This window comes from Ammospiza caudacuta, chromosome 3 (genome assembly GCF_027887145.1).
Source record: "Ammospiza caudacuta isolate bAmmCau1 chromosome 3, bAmmCau1.pri, whole genome shotgun sequence".
Classification (NCBI taxonomy): domain Eukaryota; kingdom Metazoa; phylum Chordata; class Aves; order Passeriformes; family Passerellidae; genus Ammospiza; species Ammospiza caudacuta.
In genome coordinates this window covers 103,970,128-103,991,664 of record NC_080595.1, presented here as the reverse complement: position 1 = coordinate 103,991,664, position 21,537 = coordinate 103,970,128, and the positions used below count along the sequence as shown (strand labels likewise).

The following is a 21,537-nucleotide window of genomic DNA, read 5'->3' as shown; positions in this document are numbered from 1 at the left end:
CCAAGACACAATGCTGAAAACTCAAGTGGTAAAAAAATCCAAACCAAAGTCCTAATTCCTTTTAGAGGATTTAATCTTGAAAGGTTTCCATAATCTTTTAGTACATTGTTAATCTGTTCAAGCAAAACTTCAAGAAGGTTGATAAGTTGAGAATAAAGGCAGGCCTTTGAATAAATTTGTATATTAATAGGCAAGGGGAATTTCTCCCACCTCTGAACAGATGTGTATCTCCATTATCTCCAGTGGGTTAGTGCAAACTGGAAGGCCTGGTGATAAGATTGTCATGCAGCACAGAGGTCAGAAAAATAATCAGCTGCAGGAAAAAAGTGGAGACCCAAACAGAAGTCTAATCAATAAACTGAATGCAAGGAGGGAGAACAGGAGAGGAAGAAGTAGAAAGGAAGAAACAGAACCAGAGGAAAATTTGGTGTTGGAGAATCAGGAATTCAGCTGCCAGTCACCACAGTGGGCAGCATAGGATGACAGCCAGGGACTAACACACACACTCTGGAGCTTAGACTGGTACAAGATAAGAGAAGCGGCACTGGAAACTCCTGAGAAGGAGCCTGGGTGCGAGGCAGGAGGTCTGTCCTTGCAGAGCAATGGCAGGGAGATGAGGGCACCTTGGTCTGTCAGGGTCATCAAAATTTCAACTTCTTCAGAGATTTCACTACTATGTCTCTTAGTGTTCCTCATTAATCAAGTTAATTATTTCTAAAATAATCTCTCTAACCCATACTGCAAATACATTACCTCCCACCATCAGTGCCTAGATTAACATTTTGGGCTCGCCCATGTGGAAGGAGCACGGGGCAGGGCAGCAGGCAGTGCTTGGCAGATGGGTGAGCTGAGCAGCACCAAGCACACACTGGCTCTGCCCATGTCCCAGTCTCCCACATGCTGGAATTGTATACAGATGATGCAGAAACGTCCCACGCCTGTCTCTGGAGTTTGTGCAGCATGAGGTTGCAGGACTTGACCAAGAAGAGGAGGCTCAGGAGAAACCTTACCACTCTCTTCAAACTGACTGAAGGGAGGCTGTAGCCAGATAGGGATCGGACTCTTCTCCCTGGCAACCAGTGACAGGAGGAGAGCACGTAGATTTAAGCTGCCTCAGGGGAAATTTAGGTTCTACATTAGGCAGAAATTCTTCACAGAGAGGGTGATTAGATTTAGAATGGACTGTCCAGGGAGGTGGTGGAGTCACCGGACGTATTTAAGGAAAGACTGGACATGGCACTAAGTAGCCACGGTGGAGCTGACATGGGGCTGTTCGGTCATAGGTTGGACTCACTGATACCATAGGTCTTTTCCAACCTATTGGATTCTGTGACTGTAAGGATTCTGAGCAGGCATGCTTGTAATAGAACCGCCAGGTGCCCTCTCGGTGCCGCTCCGCTCGCCCACCGCGGCGCCCCGCACGCCAGGGGCAGCGCCTCGCGTGTGCACGGCGCCCACGGGCGTCTCTCGGGACAGCAGGGCCGGGGCGAGCGGCAGGCGCTGCTCAGACCCGCCGGTGAGCCCGCAGCGCCCGGCTATGCCCGCCGGCGCCGGGGTGCCAGCGGCACGGCCGGGCTCGGGAGCGGGCCCGGGCGAGCGCGGAGGCCCCGGCGGCCCCGGCGGCCCGTGACCGGGCGCGTCAGGTGACGCGGGTCACGCCGCCTCCCCGCCCGCCCCGCCGGCAGCTGCGCCGCGCTCCGCCAGCGCCGTGCGGGGGGAAGGAGGGGAGCGGCGGCGGGCGCGGCGCCAGCGCGGGACCTGCGCCCCCCGCGCCCCGAGCCTGCCGCAGGCAGAGGGGCCGGGAGCCCCGCCAGGAGCGCGGCCGGCATGAGCCAGGTGCCGAGGAAGCTGCCGGAGGAGGAGGAAGAGGGGGACGAGGAGGAGGAAGAGGAGGAGGAGATCGTGGGCTTGGCGGGCTACGCCGACGGGGCCGAGTCCTTCTCGGACGGCGACGCGGAGAGCGGCGGCGATGAGGCGTGTGAGTGCCGCTCGCGGCGGCCGTAGCGGCACCAGGGGCGGCGGGGAGCGGCGGGGCGGCGGCCGCGGGGCGGCGGAGGCGGTGGCTGGGGCTAGGGCTGCTCCCGGAGAGCCGAGGGGCAGCACCGGGCTCGGAGGAGGCTGCGGAGGAGCGGCCGGCAGCGAGTGCGGGTGTGGAGTGAGGCGGGGCGGGGGCCGGGGTGAGGCCGGGACGGTGGCGGGGGACGCAGGGCCGCCGCCAGGAGGTGAGGTTTGGCGGCCCGCGGATGTGGGTCAGGGAGGAGGCGAGGCGCCCCGCGGGGTTTGGGACGCGAGGGGAGCCGGGGCCAGCGGTGCGGGGAAAGACGAGGCGTCCAGAGGGAGGGCAGGCCCAAGTGGGGACGGGGCTGGGCGCTGGGATCCGGGCGGAGCGAGGATGCTGCGGAGGTGCCGTGGGAAGGGCCGGGACGGGGACGGGGTGCTCGGTGGGTCAGAGGGTGCAGGGAGCTCTGAGGAGGCAAGGCTGACAGGTAGCAGGAAGCGTTGGGAGAAGAGGGAGGAGGCAAAGGGAATGCAGGCGAAGAGTGTGTGTGTGTGTGTGTGTGTGTGTGTGTGTGTGTGTGTGTGTGCGTGTGTGATTTCTCATCAGTATTCTTCCAGTCTGGGGTGAGAGTTATTAGTTATTAGAGGCCACAGCTTGATGATGTGCCCCGAGTGTCCCAGGGCGGGGGGTTGGGTGTCACGCTATAAAAGGCAGCGGCCACACGCAGCTCTGTGTCCGGGGCTGCTCCGCAGCTGCGAGTGTCAGTCCCACAGTGGCAGGCTCTGCTAAATGTCCGTCTGTCTGTGCCTGTGGGGAGCCGCCTTACTCACTGCATGTCCGTGTCAGTAGGAATGGTGATGCTGAGAAGGACGGGCTTACCAGGAAAAGCAGTCTCATTCAGTACAAAAAGGAAATGCCAGCTCAGAGCCTGTTGCGTTCATTCAGAGCCTGAATTCATTCTTCTGAGACATATTTCACAAAGGAGCTTGGAGAGCTCTCAGTATCACAGGATAAAAAAAGAAGTGCTTTTTTATAAGAGCATCATAAAAAGCCACATGCTTTAAGTCTATTTCGATATTAGCGTGCAGAACTCTTCTCCTTAAAGGCCCAGTCCTCCAGGCTGCCATGGGAGGTGCTGCATTGACTAATGTAATTTTGGGGAGTAGAGGAGGGTCAGTGCTTTGAGTATAAGCCTTCATGGTTAAAAGCTATAGGAATGTTGGACTGTAGGACCTGTAACTGAGATTAAATAAAGTCTTACTTGAACCTGCTAAAGAATTGCCTTTATTTTGATGCAAAGAGGATAAATTTTAATGTGATTCTTTAGTGCTACACTAACTTAGTATTTTCTGTAGAGAAGTAACCCATATACTGTCTTCAGACAAATTCATTTGGATATTTTTGAATAGGAACTTATTGGACTGCTAAAAATTGCAATTGCTTCTCTACAGTAATACCAGGATATTGTGCTTAACAGAAAAAAACCTTTACATCTGAATAGCAGAAGAAGACAGTCCATGCAGGGACTATTCTACACAGGATTAAAACAATCTGGACATTTTAACTGTCCAGATTCCCTGGTTTTCTGTTTCATTTTGAATTCTCCACAGAAAGAGGCAGGCAGCATCTGAACTGGAGGGAGTTGGGATTTGGTCTGTGTTTTGTATAACACTGGGCTGCAGGGCAGGGGGCTTTCCCCTTTTTTGGTCCTCTCTTCCTGGCTCTGTATGGCAAGTAGTCCAAAATTCAGTGTCACTGCCTCCACTTTTCCACAAAGAAAAAATGAAAAGGGCAATATAAGAAGACCAGCTTCAATGCATGGCTGTTGCATTGAAAAAGAGAGAAGCCAGGCTTAAAAGTAAAAGCATAATTTCTTCTTGTAAATATGCAGAAGATTTCAAAACTTCACATTGAGGTCATCCCTCATCCTATACTGGGTTAGTGTCTCCAGCTTCAGGGCTGAAACCATGGCTCTTGTCTTTTGTTTACACTTAGGGTCATTCTGGGACCTTAAAACAGTTAAATTTACATAAAGCCTAGTCATATTTTTTATAGATGCAATATAAAATTGTTTAGAAGCCGGAAAGCTCTCTGCAGAGTGTCCCAAGGAAGTGGCTTTAAGACATAGCCCTGCAGAGTGCTGCACTTGTGGCAGCGTGGGACCTGACCTTCTGGAAGAGACACTTCTGAGTTTTTTCTGTAGCCACAAGAATTTCTTTCCACCAGGTGTTTCTGCAATGTCTATGAACTCCCAGTAGCTGAACACCCTTCTTCATAGCATACAGGCTTTTTCTGTTAACCCTTTAGTCTCAGGCCATCTGTTAGCGTTGAGGATGTTCAGTGTTTTGTAAGGGCATTGTCTTGACAGCAGTCCAAAGTGCTGCAAATACCACAGTCACAGCAGTGCTGGAAATGCTGCAGGAATAATGGCTTTGAAGGTAAGAGTAGAAATTTGGATGGAACTGCTACCTCTCCTTTACACAGAAATGGTTAAAACTTAATATAACTGAATTAGTGGGGAAAAAAAATCATCATTAGCTGTATTAGTTCAAACCTAGACTAAGAGGCTTGTTACCTTGCAGTTGGTTGCATGAGCAAAATAATTCCTTTTGGCTTTATGTTACTTTAGCAGATGAGCTGTGATGTTTCATTTGTATGTTTGAAAGCTGGTGGGATGTACGGAACGTGGCATCCCCATCCCATATGCCCACAAAGCAAGGGTTGTCACCTGCTTTGACAATTAATTGCAGTTGATCTGTTACTCAGGATAGGCTTCCAAAACTGCTTTAGTTATCTCTGTATATCTAATGGTATAAAGGAGATACTAAAGTATTCATTGTGTACTGGTGAGGCAGGTTGGGAGTGCTGCATGCCGTTCTCAACTCCTGGGAGCTGTGCTCTCCTGCATGTTGCAATGCATGCAAAACACTCCATAGGGAAGGACACAGCTGTGGTTAACAGAGGTTCTGTAAGGAATGGAGTGCTTTTCTGGGGGAAAGTGCTTTTAGGTTTATTGAGTTAAATTTGTGAATACTTCAAAGGAATGGCCTCTAACCAGCATGGCTTCTGTTCTTTATGGCTGCTTAGAAAAGTTGAAACATGAAGGGCTGTTGATATGCATTAGAGACTGGCGTTTTAAAACATTTACTCTTTGCAAAAGTGAATGAAGCAGGAAATGTGTGGCATCTCACAATAGGGAAAATTATCTTTCCCATTATAGAACAGAGAAGAGTTTAGTGTTTCTCTTGGGCATATTATGATCTCACTCAGTAACCTAGTCTGGGAAGTTGCAGTGATACATCTACTGGCATTTCTGTGGCAAATTAAAAAAGGAGTTGTCATGTACTCCTGCAGAGGAATGTGGGCAGGCAAAGCATCGTCCAATTCCTTTACATATAAGGTAATCTCTTAACTCTCTCTGAGAGGGAAGTGCTGTAGAAGCCTTGCTATCTCGTCAGGTTTGGATGATACTCTTACATTTCCCTGTCTTTGAACTGGCAGGATTTCAAAAGCTAAGTAACAGTCCTACTAGCAGAAGAGCTTCATTCTTCTCATCGCTAATTCTGTTTGCAGTTGCAACTTTATTTTTTTTTAGTATGGCTTTAATAGAAAGCAATTTCCTGCTATTAAGCATTACAATCAGTTAAAATCTAACAGCCTGGAATAATTTAATACCAAAATGTAAAAACTCCCAAATGATTTAAAATATTTCTTCAGATATGTGTGGGGTTTTAGGTTGTTTCTCAAGAAAAGGGAGTTAGGTATGTAGCTTGTCCTCTGGTTGTCTCATCAATGGTCAGAATCTTGGAAACTGCTGTCCATCTTCAACCAAGTCTGAACAAAAGACATCTCAAAGGTAATAACCACAAGTTTGAGGAAAACTGGTATTCAGAAGAGAGGAGAAAGCTAAATGAAGTGTCCTCAGGGGGACAAGTGAGCAGTTTTGTGTGTTCACTGTGGCAGCAGCTGGCAGACGTGTGCACACAGTGTAGCCAACTGAAATGTGCTGAGCTCCAGATCAGCCACAGCATGTCATATCTGTTATTTGGAGGAGATGTCATAAGACATACAGGAGGAAGTTGGTGTTTTTGTGGTGGGAAGAGGAAGGGGACACAAAGTACAAATCCATGGTAGATGAGACTTTGTAAGTTCAGTTGCATACAGAGCAAATGGGAGGCTTTTTATTTTTTTGAAACATGCAGTAAAGCCTCAACTTGAAGCCTGTTCTTTACATGTTTTTATAAAGTCTTGACAAAGCTTTGAATAAATTATTTTCTCTTCTCATGGCCAAAAAGCAGAGTGAGATGGAGTATACACCATTGACTCTTGCATATTTGGTTTGGTTTATTAACAAGGCTGTACTCCCAAAATATAAAATATCTTTACATCATCTTAGAGCAGATGTTTATTATTCTTCTGGAGTTGTGAAGTATTGTAGGCACATTTCTCCCAGCCACAGGAGTACTACCTCTGTTCAAGATGATGGGAAGAGTAGAGGAGCACGTTAACCTCAGTTTCTTAGTTCATAAATTTGTTGTGTGTAGATCAGCAGAAGTGGCCATTGCTGTGTTTATTGGATGAGATTCTTACAGAGTTACCTATCCCTGTTCTGTCTGGAAGTGTTTCCCCTGTGCACATGTTCCTGCCTGGCAGTGTTCATGTGTGATAATTGACAAGAACACAGTAAGGGGTAATACCTGCCATGGTTTTTCAATTGCATTTGAAATGGACAGGATCCCTCGGATAATGAGTTGGAAACTTCTTCAGTCACTGGTGACACGGACCTGCACTGAGTGGCACAACCTCTCACAAGCCAGTAGATGGTGCCAGGAGATGTTTTATGCTAACACTGCAATATCTTCAGTTTGAGAAGCCCTACTTCTCTGTCACTCAAATTTGGGAGGCACAAACAGACCTGGACACGGTTCTGTACCCTCCTGGCAGACCTACCCTGCTCCTTTGGTTCTGAAAGCTGTAAATGAGGCTTCAGGCACACAAGAAGATGCAAGATGTGGTCACCACCCCTGCGTGCAAAACGTGCTCCTAGGCAAAGGATTCCTTTAAGCTTTCCATCTTCTTTTGGCTGATAAGACTATGTAATAAATTTTCAGGTTCAAACTGTTACTGAGATTTCTTGTTTTGGATTTTCATATTTTGGGAGTAAAGCTGACCACATATGCAGGGCATATTCAGGAATGATGCATGTGAATAAATGTGTGCCAGATAAGTTTTGCAATTCAAAACTTATCCCAGCAGAAAAAAGAAAAAGAAATGCAATTATGTTGTGCTACGAAGTATGATCTGAATAGTCTGTGGTGCAGTGGATAGAAGGTCTACCAAACCTCACTGGATAGTATGTTTAGCCTGTTGTGTGATCAGTATTTTAAACCTGACCTCTCTGTTGTACTCTGAGTTGTACTCTGTGGGTTTAGCACTGACAACTCCTTTTTTTCTGCTGCTTGTGTTTGACACTGCAGAGTCACAGAGGTGTTTCAAAGCTTTTTACATATAAGGCAGTGCCATTTCACCTCAGCACCAAAGGACATTTCAAAGTTATAGGCCAACTAGATGCAGCAATTTAGACGTCTTTGGGTGTTTTCATTAGAGATAACCTGAAGCTAAAGTGTGTCCAGGAATGGGTAGCTATACATTCATGTCCTTAGAGATATAACAGCATAGTTTACTGTTGGAACCACTTGATGCTGATATAACTGCATCAGCACCAGAAAAAGTAGTGCCAGTTTCAAACTGGAGTAGGTAACACAGTGAAACCCCTGTGTTCCCAGGCCTTTATTTTGCAAATAGGCAGATGATATGCTGTAATCTTATTTATTGGATAACAAACCTTTACAGATTGTAACACGAGTTGCTGAACAGCAAGTGAAATCCTAAGCACCTTAGGAAAGGACTCCTCATGAGCTCAGTACTGCTTACTGCTTACTCAGTAAGCAACACAGAAGCACTGTGTGCCTGCTGAGTTGAACTCTTCCTGTAGCTCCTTGCATGTGTGATTTCATTTATTAGTTTATTTATTGGTTGATTGATTTTAGAGGAAGGCAGCCCTCAGGTAGAAAGATCATGCAGAGGTATTTAACAGAGTCTTACTCTGTTCTTCCAGCATTGTGATGTAGCTATCTGCTGGAAAGGGTATTTGTTATCAGATGATACTCTTTTGAAGGAGAATATATGTGGCATAGTGTTAATTAGAGTAAAATTAGTTATTTAAAGATGTCTATGTGTGATAACAGATTTTTCACATACAAACAGAGCAGTCAAACCTTCTGCAGTTTGTCTTGGAGGTGAGAAGTAGATTTTCTGATAGTATACCCTAAGGGGCAAATAATTAAAGTCAAAATGCCTGTAGCACTGCTCTCTAAGCCTAAACATTGGATACATTTGCATAAATTAATATAAAAATTTCATGAAAATAAATATCAAATGCATGTTATCTGGCAGTTACTAATTATATTGCCATAGTATATTCCTTTTCTTCTTGTGTGATTTTATTCAGTTTTGGATTTCAATGATCCCTTCAGTACTGAAGTTAAGCCAAGAATCCTACTCATGGGATTGAGAAGAAGTGGAAAGTCTTCCATTCAGAAAGTTGTCTTTCACAAAATGTCGCCGAATGAGACTCTCTTCTTGGAGAGCACAAACAAGATCTGCAGAGAAGATGTTTCCAACAGCTCCTTTGTCAACTTTCAGATATGGGATTTTCCTGGGCAAATTGACTTCTTTGACCCTACATTTGATTATGAGATGATTTTCAGAGGCACTGGAGCACTGATATTTGTTATTGATTCTCAGGTAAAAAAAGGGGCTTTAAGCTATTTTTTTCTTCCTTCAGCAATAGACAAATGGGAGGGTTTTTCAAAGCAAATAAATAATCTACATCACAAACACACATTAAAAGAAATCATTAAAACTTGAAGAGCAGCTTGGCTATTTTTAATCTCTCCCTGCAGTGTGTTTGGAAGTTAACTAATTTGTTTTAACATCTCAAGGTTCTTGCTCAGATTTGTAAGTGCTGACAGCATGAGATTGGTGCACATGCTGGATGTAGGCTCAGGCTTCTACTTATAAAACATTAAAAAATCAAGCTGCTGTTGAGCTGTAATACTATTTAAAATAAGTATCATTAAGTATAATATATATTTTTAAGTACTTTCCCAAGTTGTAGCTCTTCTTTTTCCTTTATTAGGATGATTATATGGAAGCATTAGCTCGGCTGCATCTTACTGTGACCAGAGCCTATAAAGTGAATCCAGATATCAACTTTGAAATCTTTATCCATAAAGTGGATGGTTTATCTGATGACCATAAGATTGAAACACAGAGGGATATTCACCAGAGGGCAAATGATGACCTTGCAGATGCTGGATTGGAGAAGATTCACCTCAGGTGAGAAAAGTTGCTGTGCAGTGAATGCTAAAGAGGAGAGCAGCTTATTTGACAAGTTACTATTTTCTGTCCTCTTGAACTAGCAGGCAACATGCTTTTGATATATGAAGGATAATCAGAGATCCTGTATTTGACCTGAGCCAAAGTATCCTATTTCTGATTGCTGTCTAGAAGGGAAAGATGGAGAGCTGCTTAATAACACATGACAAACATGCCAGAATACTATCAGGTTTTTCTGCAGTTGCTGTCTTGAAATAAGTTGGCTTGGACAGTGACAACAACCAGTAGAGTTCCAGGCCATAAAGTGTATATGGCACCACATCAGTTTTGCCTCCTTTGCAAGCCCTGTGCCAGTCACTCATCCTCACTGCTGCAGCCTTCTCAGAGCCGCTTGGGAAGACCTGTGCTGTAGCTTTGCCTTGTGTCCTCTGGTAAAATGGGTTAATGTAGTAAATGGTGACAAGTAGAGGACTTTGCTGGCTGGGAACCAGAGGACATCAAGTTGTCATGGCTTTCTGAGCACTTTAAAGCCAAATATATTAAAATGAGAGGCCTGCTCCATGAACATGCCAGCTCTTTAGAGCTCTTAGCTACTCAACTGCATCACTGCACTGATAAATGGGTCCACAGCTTTCAAAAAGTAGATCACAATAGGCATACTCAGTAACACTCCTCTGAAATTTGATAAATATTTTTGTAAGAATACTCCTCTCCTGAAATTTGATAAATATTTTTGTAAGAATACCAGTGTGGGAGTTGCATTAAAAAGTTCTACATTGAGGTCTAAATTTCACTGTTCAGGCTGGGGGGTTTTTTAGTATCGAGATTAAGTCCTGTGTTTCAGTCATATCATGACTTTTGATCACAGGGGGTAATTGCATTAGTGTAGGCACTTACTGTCTGACAATATTTTATTTCACTCATATTGTGAAAAGTACATCATGTTCACAGTATGTGGCTAAAAGGAAAATGTGGTGACATTTTTTTCCAGCTTTTATCTGACAAGCATATATGATCATTCTATATTTGAAGCATTTAGCAAAGTGGTACAGAAACTGATTCCACAGCTCCCAACACTGGAAAACCTGCTTAACATCTTTATTTCAGTAAGTACTTACTGTGTCCTTTGTCTGTAGATCTGGCTGTGTCCAACATGCATGTTTAGATACTCTCTTCACTGCCTTCTTAGAGATCATGAGCAATGTGAACTCTCAGAGAAATGATCAGAACTTAGTTGAAATGCACCCCCATTCAGCTTGGCCTCACCGCCTTATCTGTTAAACAGCATTGATGAGCTGCTGAGATACTCAGAGTATTTCCTGAGTCACATGAAGTGAGTTAGCTGCCATCACTTTTCTGCTTGTAGCATCAGTCTGAATGTTGCAAAAGTCTGTGCTGCATGTATATGTTGAAGTTGCGCTTAAACCTTCTATGAATAAATATTTAAAGGAACATCATCTAGTCTGACCTCCTATGGGGAGCTGTCTGTAGTGGTTCCCCGAATTAATTTTATTTTGTATTGGAAAGTTTACGGGGCTTAAGAAAATCATCTTATGTCATGAAATTTTTAGACATGGATTCCACCACAACTTTCACCACTTCCATAGTTACTCTGAAGGCCAGTTAGGGAGTTTTGTGTATCTAGTGGTTTGTTACCACTGGGGAAGAAATTGCTTGCTCCACTCTTCCTGTATGTCTGATCCCTCCCTTTCCTTCGTACTGGCTCTGACACTCACTTGTTCCCTCATGAGGTTACTATACCATGCACTTATGCACTGCTTAATTTAGTTTAAAGCAGGTGATGGAGGAGTCCAACATGCTCTTGTTCTGACACAAGGTAAGAGATGGAAACGTGGGGCAGTGAGTGAAGGGGAGGACAGTGAGAATTTGTGAAAAGGGGAAACTCCCTATTTTAGTGGTCGTTATATCAGGTCACAGTGGCTCTGAAAACTGCACCCTTTCTCATAATATTCTAATTTTGTGCTTAGCATCCAGCACTAATTTCTGAAGCTTCAATTTCCGAGCAAGATACTTTGTTGTGTCTTCTTGTGATTTTGACATAAGAAATTATTTAATATCATTCAACAGCTTGTAAGATAAAATTAGACTTCATGGTTTCTCAGTGTGGAAATGGAGAGAGATAAAAGTTGAATGTGACAGGGAAAGCTAGGAATAGAGGAAGGTCATTCCAAAACTTATTCCCTTACTATTAAACAGCACATTTATACAGTGTCATAATTAATAGTTTGTTACAAAGACCTGTTTCTTCCAAAACAGCTGGACTGTATACCAGTTATTATCATGTAGTCTCAAAACTCCATGGTAGAAAGGTAATGAAGAAATGATGACAACAATTCTAGAGCAATTAGATAGTGGTTTTGGCACACACTCTTTCAAAGAATAATAGTCTTCCCTGTGCCAGAGTCACTCCAGTCACTCTTTGTGAGTCAGATCTCTGTACGGAGTCTCCTCACTGTTTGGAGTTGGTGAAGGGTTTGTGCAGAATCTCCACATGAACTGAGCACAGGCAGCTTCCTGAATGACTGATGACAATTGCTCATGTGTCTGGAACGCCCAGCTCCAATCACACCTACAATATCAGGTATAGTTTGTAAGGAAGAAAAAGTATTTCAAACAAATGGGATGTCCAGAAAAGTGAGGGAGGTGTGCTATTTCCCCTCTTCAGTATGGAATTTGCTCCAGTTTCTAAGTGACCTAGGGCCATGTGTAGCTGCATCACTATGTCCTCAGTATGCTTGCTGTTTTTACAAGTATCTTCTGTCTGCAAACAGAGAGACTCAGAATGATTATTTGCAACCACAGGAAGATTAAGCATCGTTCTCCTGCATACAATTAGTTAGGGGGTGCCTCTTTACCTTGGCAACTTAGTAGCAACAAATTTTGGCATGGCTTTTGGTCACGCCTTATCTCAGGAAGCCCATGTGTTGGATATCAGGGCGGGGGTGTGTTCGTGTTCTACTTTTCAGTTTCAGCGCATTCACGAGGAAGTGCTTTCATTTATGCCACGGAGAATTCCAACACAAAAAGCTGACGATTACAAAAATAGATCTGTGATCACTCTTAAGTTCACAGCAGGTTTTTTCCCCAGTTTATTACGCCACAGTGTGTGAGCATGTTTGAGAAGCCATCAGTGTGATAATACTGGTGCTGCATTCTTTAATGTAACGGCTTGTAAGTAATTAAATAACTGGCACTAAAAATCCACGTTTATCTTATCTGATAACACACCAGCTTCATACAGAAGGATGCCTGTTTCTTAATTACTGTGACCTTATTAACCAATCAAGATGTGTGACATAGGAAAGTGTATTTTCATTTGAGGTTGTTTGGTCTGTTTTGAGGGATATTAAAAAGTACGTATTAAGACAAAAAATTATTATAGTAAAAATAAAATTATATACCGTTTTGATAATTTAATGATTTAAATTTTGTAATCTGTAAATTCAAATGTAGTGATAAAAATTAATTCGCAAAATCTGCTGTGTGATGTAATGCCTGTTTAAATAATTGTCCAAAATTCATTGCTAACTGGATGTGACTGGCAATATCCTCTTAAGTTCTTTTGAGAGTTGCTTTTTAGGGCCAAATTCTGGCTTACTTTCATACATTAAAGACAGAAAAAGATAGGCCTGCTTACCTGTCCTAGGATTGGAGTAATACTACTACTTTTACTGAACCTATTCTATTTAAGGATTAGATGTCTTCTACATCATCACACCCCGTATAGTTGAGAGACATGGTTTGAATTTCAAGTACCTCATGGTTTTTACCTATCCAAAATAAAATCTCATATATTCATTGCAGATTTTTCACAATGGCTCTCTTGGTTCAGATTAACCATGGAATATTCTTACATCAATTCAGAATGCCTTTAGCACATGTTACATCTTCTCTGCAGACTGTAGGGTTGTGGCAGAGAGAACTGGTGTTTTTTCAGGCCCTGCTCTCATTTAATCAATGGCAGCCTTTCATTCAGTAAGGAACCCACCAGCTCCAGTAACAGAAACAGTTGATTTCTTATTGTAATTTTCCCTAAGCATTAATGATGTAATGTCTCTTTGAGCATTACTTTTAATCCACCTTTTCCTGGTTTTAATGACTCTTTATTATTGTTTCTATAATTTCTGTTTGGGTTCTTTTGTGGGCTAGGGGTAGCAGGTGGAGGGTGGAGTGTTGAGTAGTTTCCACACAAAAATTCTGGGAAATCCTTTGACTTTTCGGTTACAGTTGTACTAAAAACCCTGGCAGATGAAATATTGGAAGGCATGTGGATAAATTTAGTGGTTACTACTCCTGGCATTTCACAGAGGTTTCTGTTACCATACAAGTTCTAAAGAAGCAAATATATGCAGTTTCTCAGCAGGTCCTACCACAATGGATCAGTTGCAATTGAAAACAAGCATCGTTTAAGAGACCAATTTCTGCCCTTAACCAGCAGGTGTAACTGCTGGCATGGCAGAATGTCTCAAGATGTTCTTGGCAAACGTTCAGAAAACTTTCTGAACTGTCACTGCAAGTACAGGCAGGCTGCAGCACCTAGAGCTCTGAGATGAAAAAATCACTTCTCATTGTTAAATGTTATTATATTGTCACTGGAATCTTAATAATTTAAAGTGCATCTTATCTGTACAGCTGAAATCGTTGCTATGTCTCTCTTTTTGTAATACAAAACTTGGTAATTGACTTCTCATGAATGACACTGCAGGGCTCAAGTTTCAGCTTCTTCTGTCTGAAATGACTTGTATTTTCAAATACAATTTTGGCAATGACTTATAGCTATGTACTTACATGATACTTCAAAAGAGTCTTGTAATTAATCTTATTTGACAGCATCTGTTGAACTGTGTGAGGTGCTGTCAGAATTACTATTTAAAAAATAAAATTACAGAACTCCCATATGTGGCCAGAACAAGCAGCTTAAATATGCATACATTTTTGTTCTTTGTGCTCAAAGAACATAGACTCATAGAGCCCTGAAGGCTGAAAGAGACCTTTAGAGATCAGATGCTGCTCAGAGTCAGGTCAGTTACAGCAAGTTGGTTATTGCTGGGTCCAGTTCAGCTTTGTGCATTTGGAAAGATGGAAACATTACAAACTCTCAGGTCAGCGTGTTCCCAATCCTTCACCACTCTTCTATTAATTTTTTTTTTCTTGTATCAAGTCAGAATTCCAGCCTGTGCCTTTTGTCTTCTGTCCTTCAGCATTGTAGCTCTGAGAAGAGCTGGGTTCTGGCTTCTCTGAACCCTTACATTAGTTATTTGTAGATAGCAGTAAGTCTTCTCTTCTTCAGGCTGAACAAAGCCATTTCTCTGAGACTCTGCTTGTATATTCTGTGCTTCAGCCCATTTACCTAAGGTATCCACAGTGTATACTTTGTTTTTAATATTTTTTTATTACTGACTTACTGAAATAGGCCACTCAGAGAGTTTTTCCATTATGAAATACAAGAAATTCACCTCTATACTCTGTTATTACTAATGGATGTTTGCAGCCTTAGCTCTCTGTGCAGTGGTGGAGGAATGACACCTCTTTAAGGAGAAAATGCCCAAAATACTGCTGGCCATTGTTCAATAGCATATCTAGTGTTGGAAATTTTTCTTCCTATTTCAGGAAATATGGAAAGCAGGAGAGTCACTTTAGTTACTTAACTATGTGTTAAACAGTTGACTTAGGAAAGAAGGAAGAAAAATGAAAAAGTTCTCTAACTGTACAAAAGAAGCTGAAACTATTAAAAGTCGTTAGGGATTTTCGGTGTGGTTTTTGGTGGTTACAGAACTACTGTGGCAGCAGTCCCAAACCCTGTTAAAATGGGAATTTCTGGAGACAGTTCAGTTGGATGGAGAAAATTGCTTGTCTTCCCATATAGATGGAAGAGTATTTCATAGCTTGTGCTTTAGCAGTTCTGGGAAATTGCTCTTTTTTCATGTTGGGACAGGTGTGCAGGTGTAATCCTTTGACATCAGCCAGCAAGGCTACTGTTTTCAGTTAAGAAGTACACTTTTTTTTTCCAGGAAGCAGAGGCTTATGGCAGTTTACCTTATCTACACAAAGAGTAAGAGCTAGCTAGCATTCCTGGCTAGCTTCTCAGAGCTGTGAATACGATACATCTCCAGTATGGAGAGTGTCTTAATCAGCTTGGCAGGATCACAGGAACACAGCTGTCATCATTTTAGCAAGCCTTAGCATTTTAAACATGGCTTTAACTACCAGTGCTATGTAAAACCTGAAGGCACCATCACAACACTGGTCTCTCTCCTGTGATCCTAAAAGATGTTCTACAGAACCAGACACTAGAACAGCTACAGACTGCAATGGAAAAATTTCCTTGGAAATCGGTTCCTTAGCAATACTGTCTTCTTTGCCCATCAGTGTTTTCTTTCTCTTGTTTCTATCTTCTCATATGCCCACTTAGAATAACTTTAGATTGCAGCTTTCTTTTATGTTTGTTGCTACAATTAAAACACCAAAATCTTGAACTTGGAAGATTTTTCTGCTCCCCCCTTGCCCTCCCTCATTTTCCACTTAAAAGAAATTTCTCCAGGTTGAGCAGTTTGGGAGTGTCACTTGTCATTATGTCTGCTCAGAGGCAGAAAATATTGGAAGGTTTGTGAGCGTTATTGTTTGCTACAAATACAACAGTGCTGTATGTACAGTTCTTTCAAAATGAGCTTGATTGCAATTTAATTTCTTTAGCCTAGACTTTTTGTATAACAGGCAAGTAAGGGAACAGAAAAGCTTGGGGTTAATTTGAAAACATGGATTCCACTTTATTTTTCTTTTTTTCTTCTCTTGAATAGAATTCTGGGATTGAAAAAGCATTTTTATTTGATGTAGTCAGTAAGATCTATATTGCAACAGACAGCACTCCAGTGGATATGCAAACTTACGAGCTCTGCTGTGATATGATAGATGTTGTGATTGACATTTCTTGTATATATGGGTAAGTAAATTGTGAATGTTTTCCATAAAGCTGTGTACTGAGCATCTGAATAGCCTCAAAATTTCAGTGATGTGGATGTAAACAATAATTAGAATGGGTAATTTGCCGGCAGGGGAGGAGATGGCTGGCTTCTGAGAGACTGATCCTTCTCAGAAACAAGCATTGTTCCCTGTTCAGTCTCTTTTGTGAGCATCTTGCTATTTCTATGCTAATAATTTTATTTGGAGGAAGAAGTCAGAAGAAACCAACCTAAAGTAAAAGGAAACCTCAATGTTTTTTTCCCTAGGGATGAAATCAACAGAGGGACATCTCCTGTTTTAAAAAGAAGTGGGGCCATATTGAGTTTTATTTAATAGCCAGTGGCCTCTAATAGCCTCAGAGAGTTGTTTCACTCTCACTTCAGTTCTCTGTTTGTCCTCTATTCTCTTTATGACCTTCCTGGGTTTTTTCAATTTCCCCTTTTTGTACACTAGCAAGTGGAAATCTCCTGGGCTGGCACGTACATCTCCTTGCAAATTATGTGTTCAGTGGCTGGGCCCTTGGCCAAATGTAATGGCAGCCATTCCTGGGAAAGGCAGGGGCACATTAAGAATTGGTGCACTAAGATGCTTACATTTGGAGGCCAGTGGGCTAGCTTTGCATTTGTACCACTGGTAGACTTTTTGCTCTCTGGAAGGGGGTACAAGGGAGAGTCCTGGTGCACACGTGCAATAAGCACTGGAACAATAAACTTGAATACTTAACCTAAAATCTCTAAAGTTTGTATATTCTACTGTATGTTTCAGATTTTGGAGTCATCACTTCAGTAGCTGTGTTAGAACTTGTTTTACAGAGGTATAAAATAAAGAATGCTGATTTTTGTAAACAGAAAGAATCTGCTGTGTAGTTCAAAAGAGTGTGCATTTAATAATTTTGTGTACAACACCATTTGTGGGGCTCTTTATTTACAAAATATCATTCTGCCACTGTGCTTGTGTAGCCATTTAGCCTTTATCACCAGAGATCTGCTTGCCATTTTTTAGCTACAGACTAAAGATGATATTACAATTAATTTTTTGTCCTCTGTTCCTGGAGCATCTGTGGAAGTTGCCACTTTAATATATTACTGAGACTAATTGTTCTGGGAGGTTGGTGATAAGAATCAATTTAACAATATCTGTGTGTGCATTCAGGAATGAGGATAAAATTACAATGTTACAATGATGTACAAAAACATAATACAGTGATCATCATGACACAGCATCTGTGAAGGAGAAATCTCTTTTCATAATATGATGTTGCAAAAGCAAACATCTCATGAGGAAAGTCTCATGATGTCTTAAACTATCAGTCAGCTGCTACCACTCAAGCAAGGTTACTGGGTTTGGAGTTATCAGTACAGACCTACTGTTTCATATGTTTATGATAAGTCATAATATAAAGCACTGATTTAAAAAAAAAGCAGCCTTGTGGTAAATAGGTGGTAACTTACTGAGGAAAAAATAAGGTTCCAGTTCAGGCACTTGGCAGTCAAACCACCTGATTTCTAGCCCCAGATCTAAGATTTGGTGTGTGATGTGTTAAACAATTTAATCTCTTTGTCTTCTTAGTTTACTAGTGTGTAGTTTGAAGAAGAGTCTGCCTGAAAGATGAAAAGGAAGATTTCATATAGTTTGAGATTCTTTGCTGAGAGAACCAATGTAGCAGTACTTTTGTTAACTAATCTGGTGTCTTTTCTTTTTTGTTTGTTTGAATACTGCTCTTTAGGCTTAAAGATGATGGCACTGGAACCCCTTATGACAAAGAATCAATGGCAATCATAAAACTGAATAATACAACTGTCCTTTATTTAAAAGAGGTGACAAAATTCCTCGCTCTTGTTTGTTTTGTCAGAGAAGAAAGCTTTGAGAGAAAAGGTATTTTTCCCTTTTCTAGTATTGCATTCTTTTTCCCTTATATTAATGAGTCAATGAATAACTGAGGTTGTCATTAGCTGATAAGTTTCTAACTGCATCATAAATATTGAGGTAAGTACAGCTTGATAAAGCTTATATAACATTTTTAAAGGGATGAAAGTACTTGTGCAGGCATTAAGATGGGATGAAATCCTAAACATATTTGACAAATTTCTGATATGAAAGTATTTGAAAGTTTACATCCAATGCAGTAAAGCTTCCACCTGCAACTGTAGACTGTGTTAGTTTATATTGTCTGACACTGATTTATACCTGTTGACACCAGCATACACATTTGGAACAGCTTGCCTGCCACAGACAAGGGAAAAATTTTGAAACTGACGGATAGAATGTTCTTGCTTTTCTTATATCTGAAAGCAAGCTTTTGAAAAATTGCATATTTAGAACCTAGTCTTATTTAGGAGTGCTTTAATTTTGCAGTTAAAGTGCACAACATTTCTTTGTCATCTTTCTGATCAAAGTCAATACTGAGCCCTTAGTTCATGACCTCTTTGCCCACCAGTATGATGTTCACTGAGTTGCTGGTCTTTGTGACATGCCCTGAGACCAAAACTCAGCAGTGGAAGAGCAAGCTGCCATCTGGGCTCCTGTGCCCCATTTTGTGATAGTAATTTCACCTGTCAGTGTTGGTGTGCTGTGAACACAGCACTTGTACCATCTCTGCTGGGCTGTTTGACAGCCTGGTGAGCTTTTGATAGAATTTAAACTAGTCAAATGTCTCTTCCATACCTCTACCACCTTTATTGCATATGGGTGTTGGATGCAGTTGCTTTCTGTAGAAAGCATACGATGTGTTATTTCTGCACACTTACTAAGAGCACTGTTTCAGAAAGACACCATGCTGAATAAACATCCCTTAGGGTTTGTCCATAACTGTGTGAGGTTGTTGTGTCTGCATAGTTGGGACACTTGGTAGCCTTCACTCTCCTGCAGTACAGTTCTGGTATTATAATGGAGATGAGCTTTTTGTGCCTCATGAATTCCAAGTAATATTTTGCCTGAACTATAGGAAGATAGAAAACGGTTTCTGGGAAAAAAACCAAAGTGTAACATGGTCGATTTAAACCACTTAAAAATATTCATCTCCTCTTAGGGAAACTGAAATGGAAAATGCTGCAGTATTTCAGTTAAGAAAGCTTATGGCATTAATATTAAATTAGGTCATGAGCTCAATACCAAAATTCTAAAATTGTATTGTGGTGTTACAGAATTGTAGCACTCAGTAAATCTTCCAGTTGACTACCAATATGGCTTTACAGCTTTTCTGTGGGATTATATTCAGCCCACTGACATGGTAATGTTATCTGCCTATTATGTAAGTATCTAATCTAACAGCATGTCTATTGTGTTACTTTTTAATTACAGTGTAAGATGAAATACAGCTGGATGAGATTTGGTAATAGTTCTATCAAGTATCCATTTCAAAGTTTATATATTGTCAAAAACCAAATATTTCTTGATTAATAGAAGGTACTTATTTTTATCACAGTTATTCTGTAAAATAGATTTCCAAAGTGACACCATATTTTATGAAAGATTTCAGTTTTTCTTCTAGTATACTGAGCACTTCTTCAAAGCCCTTTATTAAATTAAGGATCTGTTATCTGCCAATGAACTTCTATTTGATTTCTCTTAAAACATACCAGTATATATAGTAGCAGACATTGTATCAAGCTGTAATGCTTACTGAATTATTTGTATTTCTCAAATCTGCTTTTGCTTAGCACAGAAAAAATTCCTGGACACTGAAAATGAGCTCCAGACAGAGAGTATGGTATTTCACTAAACATAGAATATAAGCAATGTTTTAATGACTTTATTTCTATTAATGTCTTTATTAATATGTAAAACATTTGTGTCTCTGTAGGATTAATAGACTACAATTTCCATTGTTTTCGAAAAGCCATACAAGAAGTATTTGAAGTAAGAATGAAAGTAGTAAGATCTCGAAAACATCAAAGCCACCTACAAAAAAATAAAAGACCCACTCCTAATGGGACACCAAGAATGCCACTGTAGCTGAGGTTTTCTGGCAATGTGGCAAGCAAAGTTTTCATGAAGTTGATGTGACTTCTGCATCTCATTGCACTGAGGGAAGAGGAAAACAAATGGGACTGATGTATTATATGAATTTTCCCTGAACGTTCAGAAAGCACTGTTTAAATATTTTTATCCAATCAGTTTTTTTCATATAGTGAGCACTTTGAGCAAAATGTTGTATATATAAACATTGAGGTGAGCACTTGTAAGAATTTTCTTAATATATGCTGTAAACCTTTTTCATGCCATATTAAGAAAAAACAGCTGTGACAGAAATACTGGGTACATAATTTGCACTTTTTCATGTTTTCCTTGTGGACTTGGACTTTGATAAACTTAGTTTTTATGGTGATTTTGATGCATGGTGTCAGGTAAAATGTATGCTGTAGTTTATTTACCTGCTACAATCAAATTGGTTAGTAAACAATTAAGCAAAACTTGGTACAATGCCTTTTTAAATTTGTGACACCTAATACCTAACATTCATACAGATCTAATTTCATATATTTTTCAATTTGTAAACTGAAGAATAATATTGAAGTATTACAGCAATAAGCACCTTACCAGGAATCGTAACTGGTAGGTAAATATTAGCTTTTATAAAACAGGCTTTTGGCCAAATTTCATCCGGAGTTCTCCTTAACACTGGTCATGCCCTCTCTTGGGTCTGGTTTTATTATTTACCTCAGCATATACCACTAAAATACCTTTCTATAAAGATGATTGTTTTGTAAAATGGCTCTACGTTGCACTGGTATTTTTATAAGGCTTCAGAGGAGTGTGTTGTATCTGTACAGCTGGATTTACATTGCTAAGTTTGTGTTGAGAGCCTGCACGTGTACAGTTGGTGCAATGAAGAATCTGTATGTATTTCCACCTGGCATTCTGATGTACTGATAAGTCATAAAGGTGTGAGCACTGGGTTCTGATTCCCTCTATCGGGTACATCTGTGATTGAAATCAAGACGAGACCATTAAAATGAGGACTGGACAATCTACCTGCTGTAATAATCAGCGTACATCACTACTTTTTATTTTAATATTGAATATGGGCAGATTTACCCCAGGATCCGCCAGGACAGCAGAGGACTCTCAAACCTAAAAAGAAGTAACACTTTCCATGTTCTGTATTGAGTGGTTTTGTTTAATTAGTGATAAAAAATTATAATTCCTTAATGGAA

At 41.1% G+C, this 21,537-nt stretch overlaps 1 protein-coding gene across 1 annotated transcript; it reads left to right on the top strand.

The window, feature by feature from the left end:
- Positions 1 to 1,709: 1,709 nt before the first annotated feature.
- RRAGD (Ras related GTP binding D) lies at positions 1,710 to 21,532 on the top strand. Its single transcript, XM_058801232.1, has 7 exons — positions 1,710 to 1,978; positions 8,511 to 8,806; positions 9,201 to 9,400; positions 10,392 to 10,506; positions 16,219 to 16,361; positions 18,108 to 18,256; positions 20,184 to 21,532. The coding sequence occupies exons 1-7, from the start codon at positions 1,828 to 1,830 to the stop codon at positions 20,333 to 20,335; spliced, it is 1,206 nt and encodes a 401-aa protein (XP_058657215.1). The 5' UTR covers positions 1,710 to 1,827; the 3' UTR covers positions 20,336 to 21,532.
- The last annotated feature ends 5 nt before the right edge of the window (positions 21,533 to 21,537 follow it).

Excerpts from the sequence above, each read along its gene's own strand:
- RRAGD (XM_058801232.1), top strand. The coding sequence starts at position 1,828 with ATGAGCCAGGTGCCGAGGAAGCTGCCGGAGGAGGAGGAAGAGGGGGAC. Across the intron at positions 10,507-16,218 it reads TGCTTAACATCTTTATTTCA|AATTCTGGGATTGAAAAAGC; the intron begins GTAAGTACTTAC and ends TCTCTTGAATAG. Across the intron at positions 16,362-18,107 it reads GACATTTCTTGTATATATGG|GCTTAAAGATGATGGCACTG; the intron begins GTAAGTAAATTG and ends ACTGCTCTTTAG.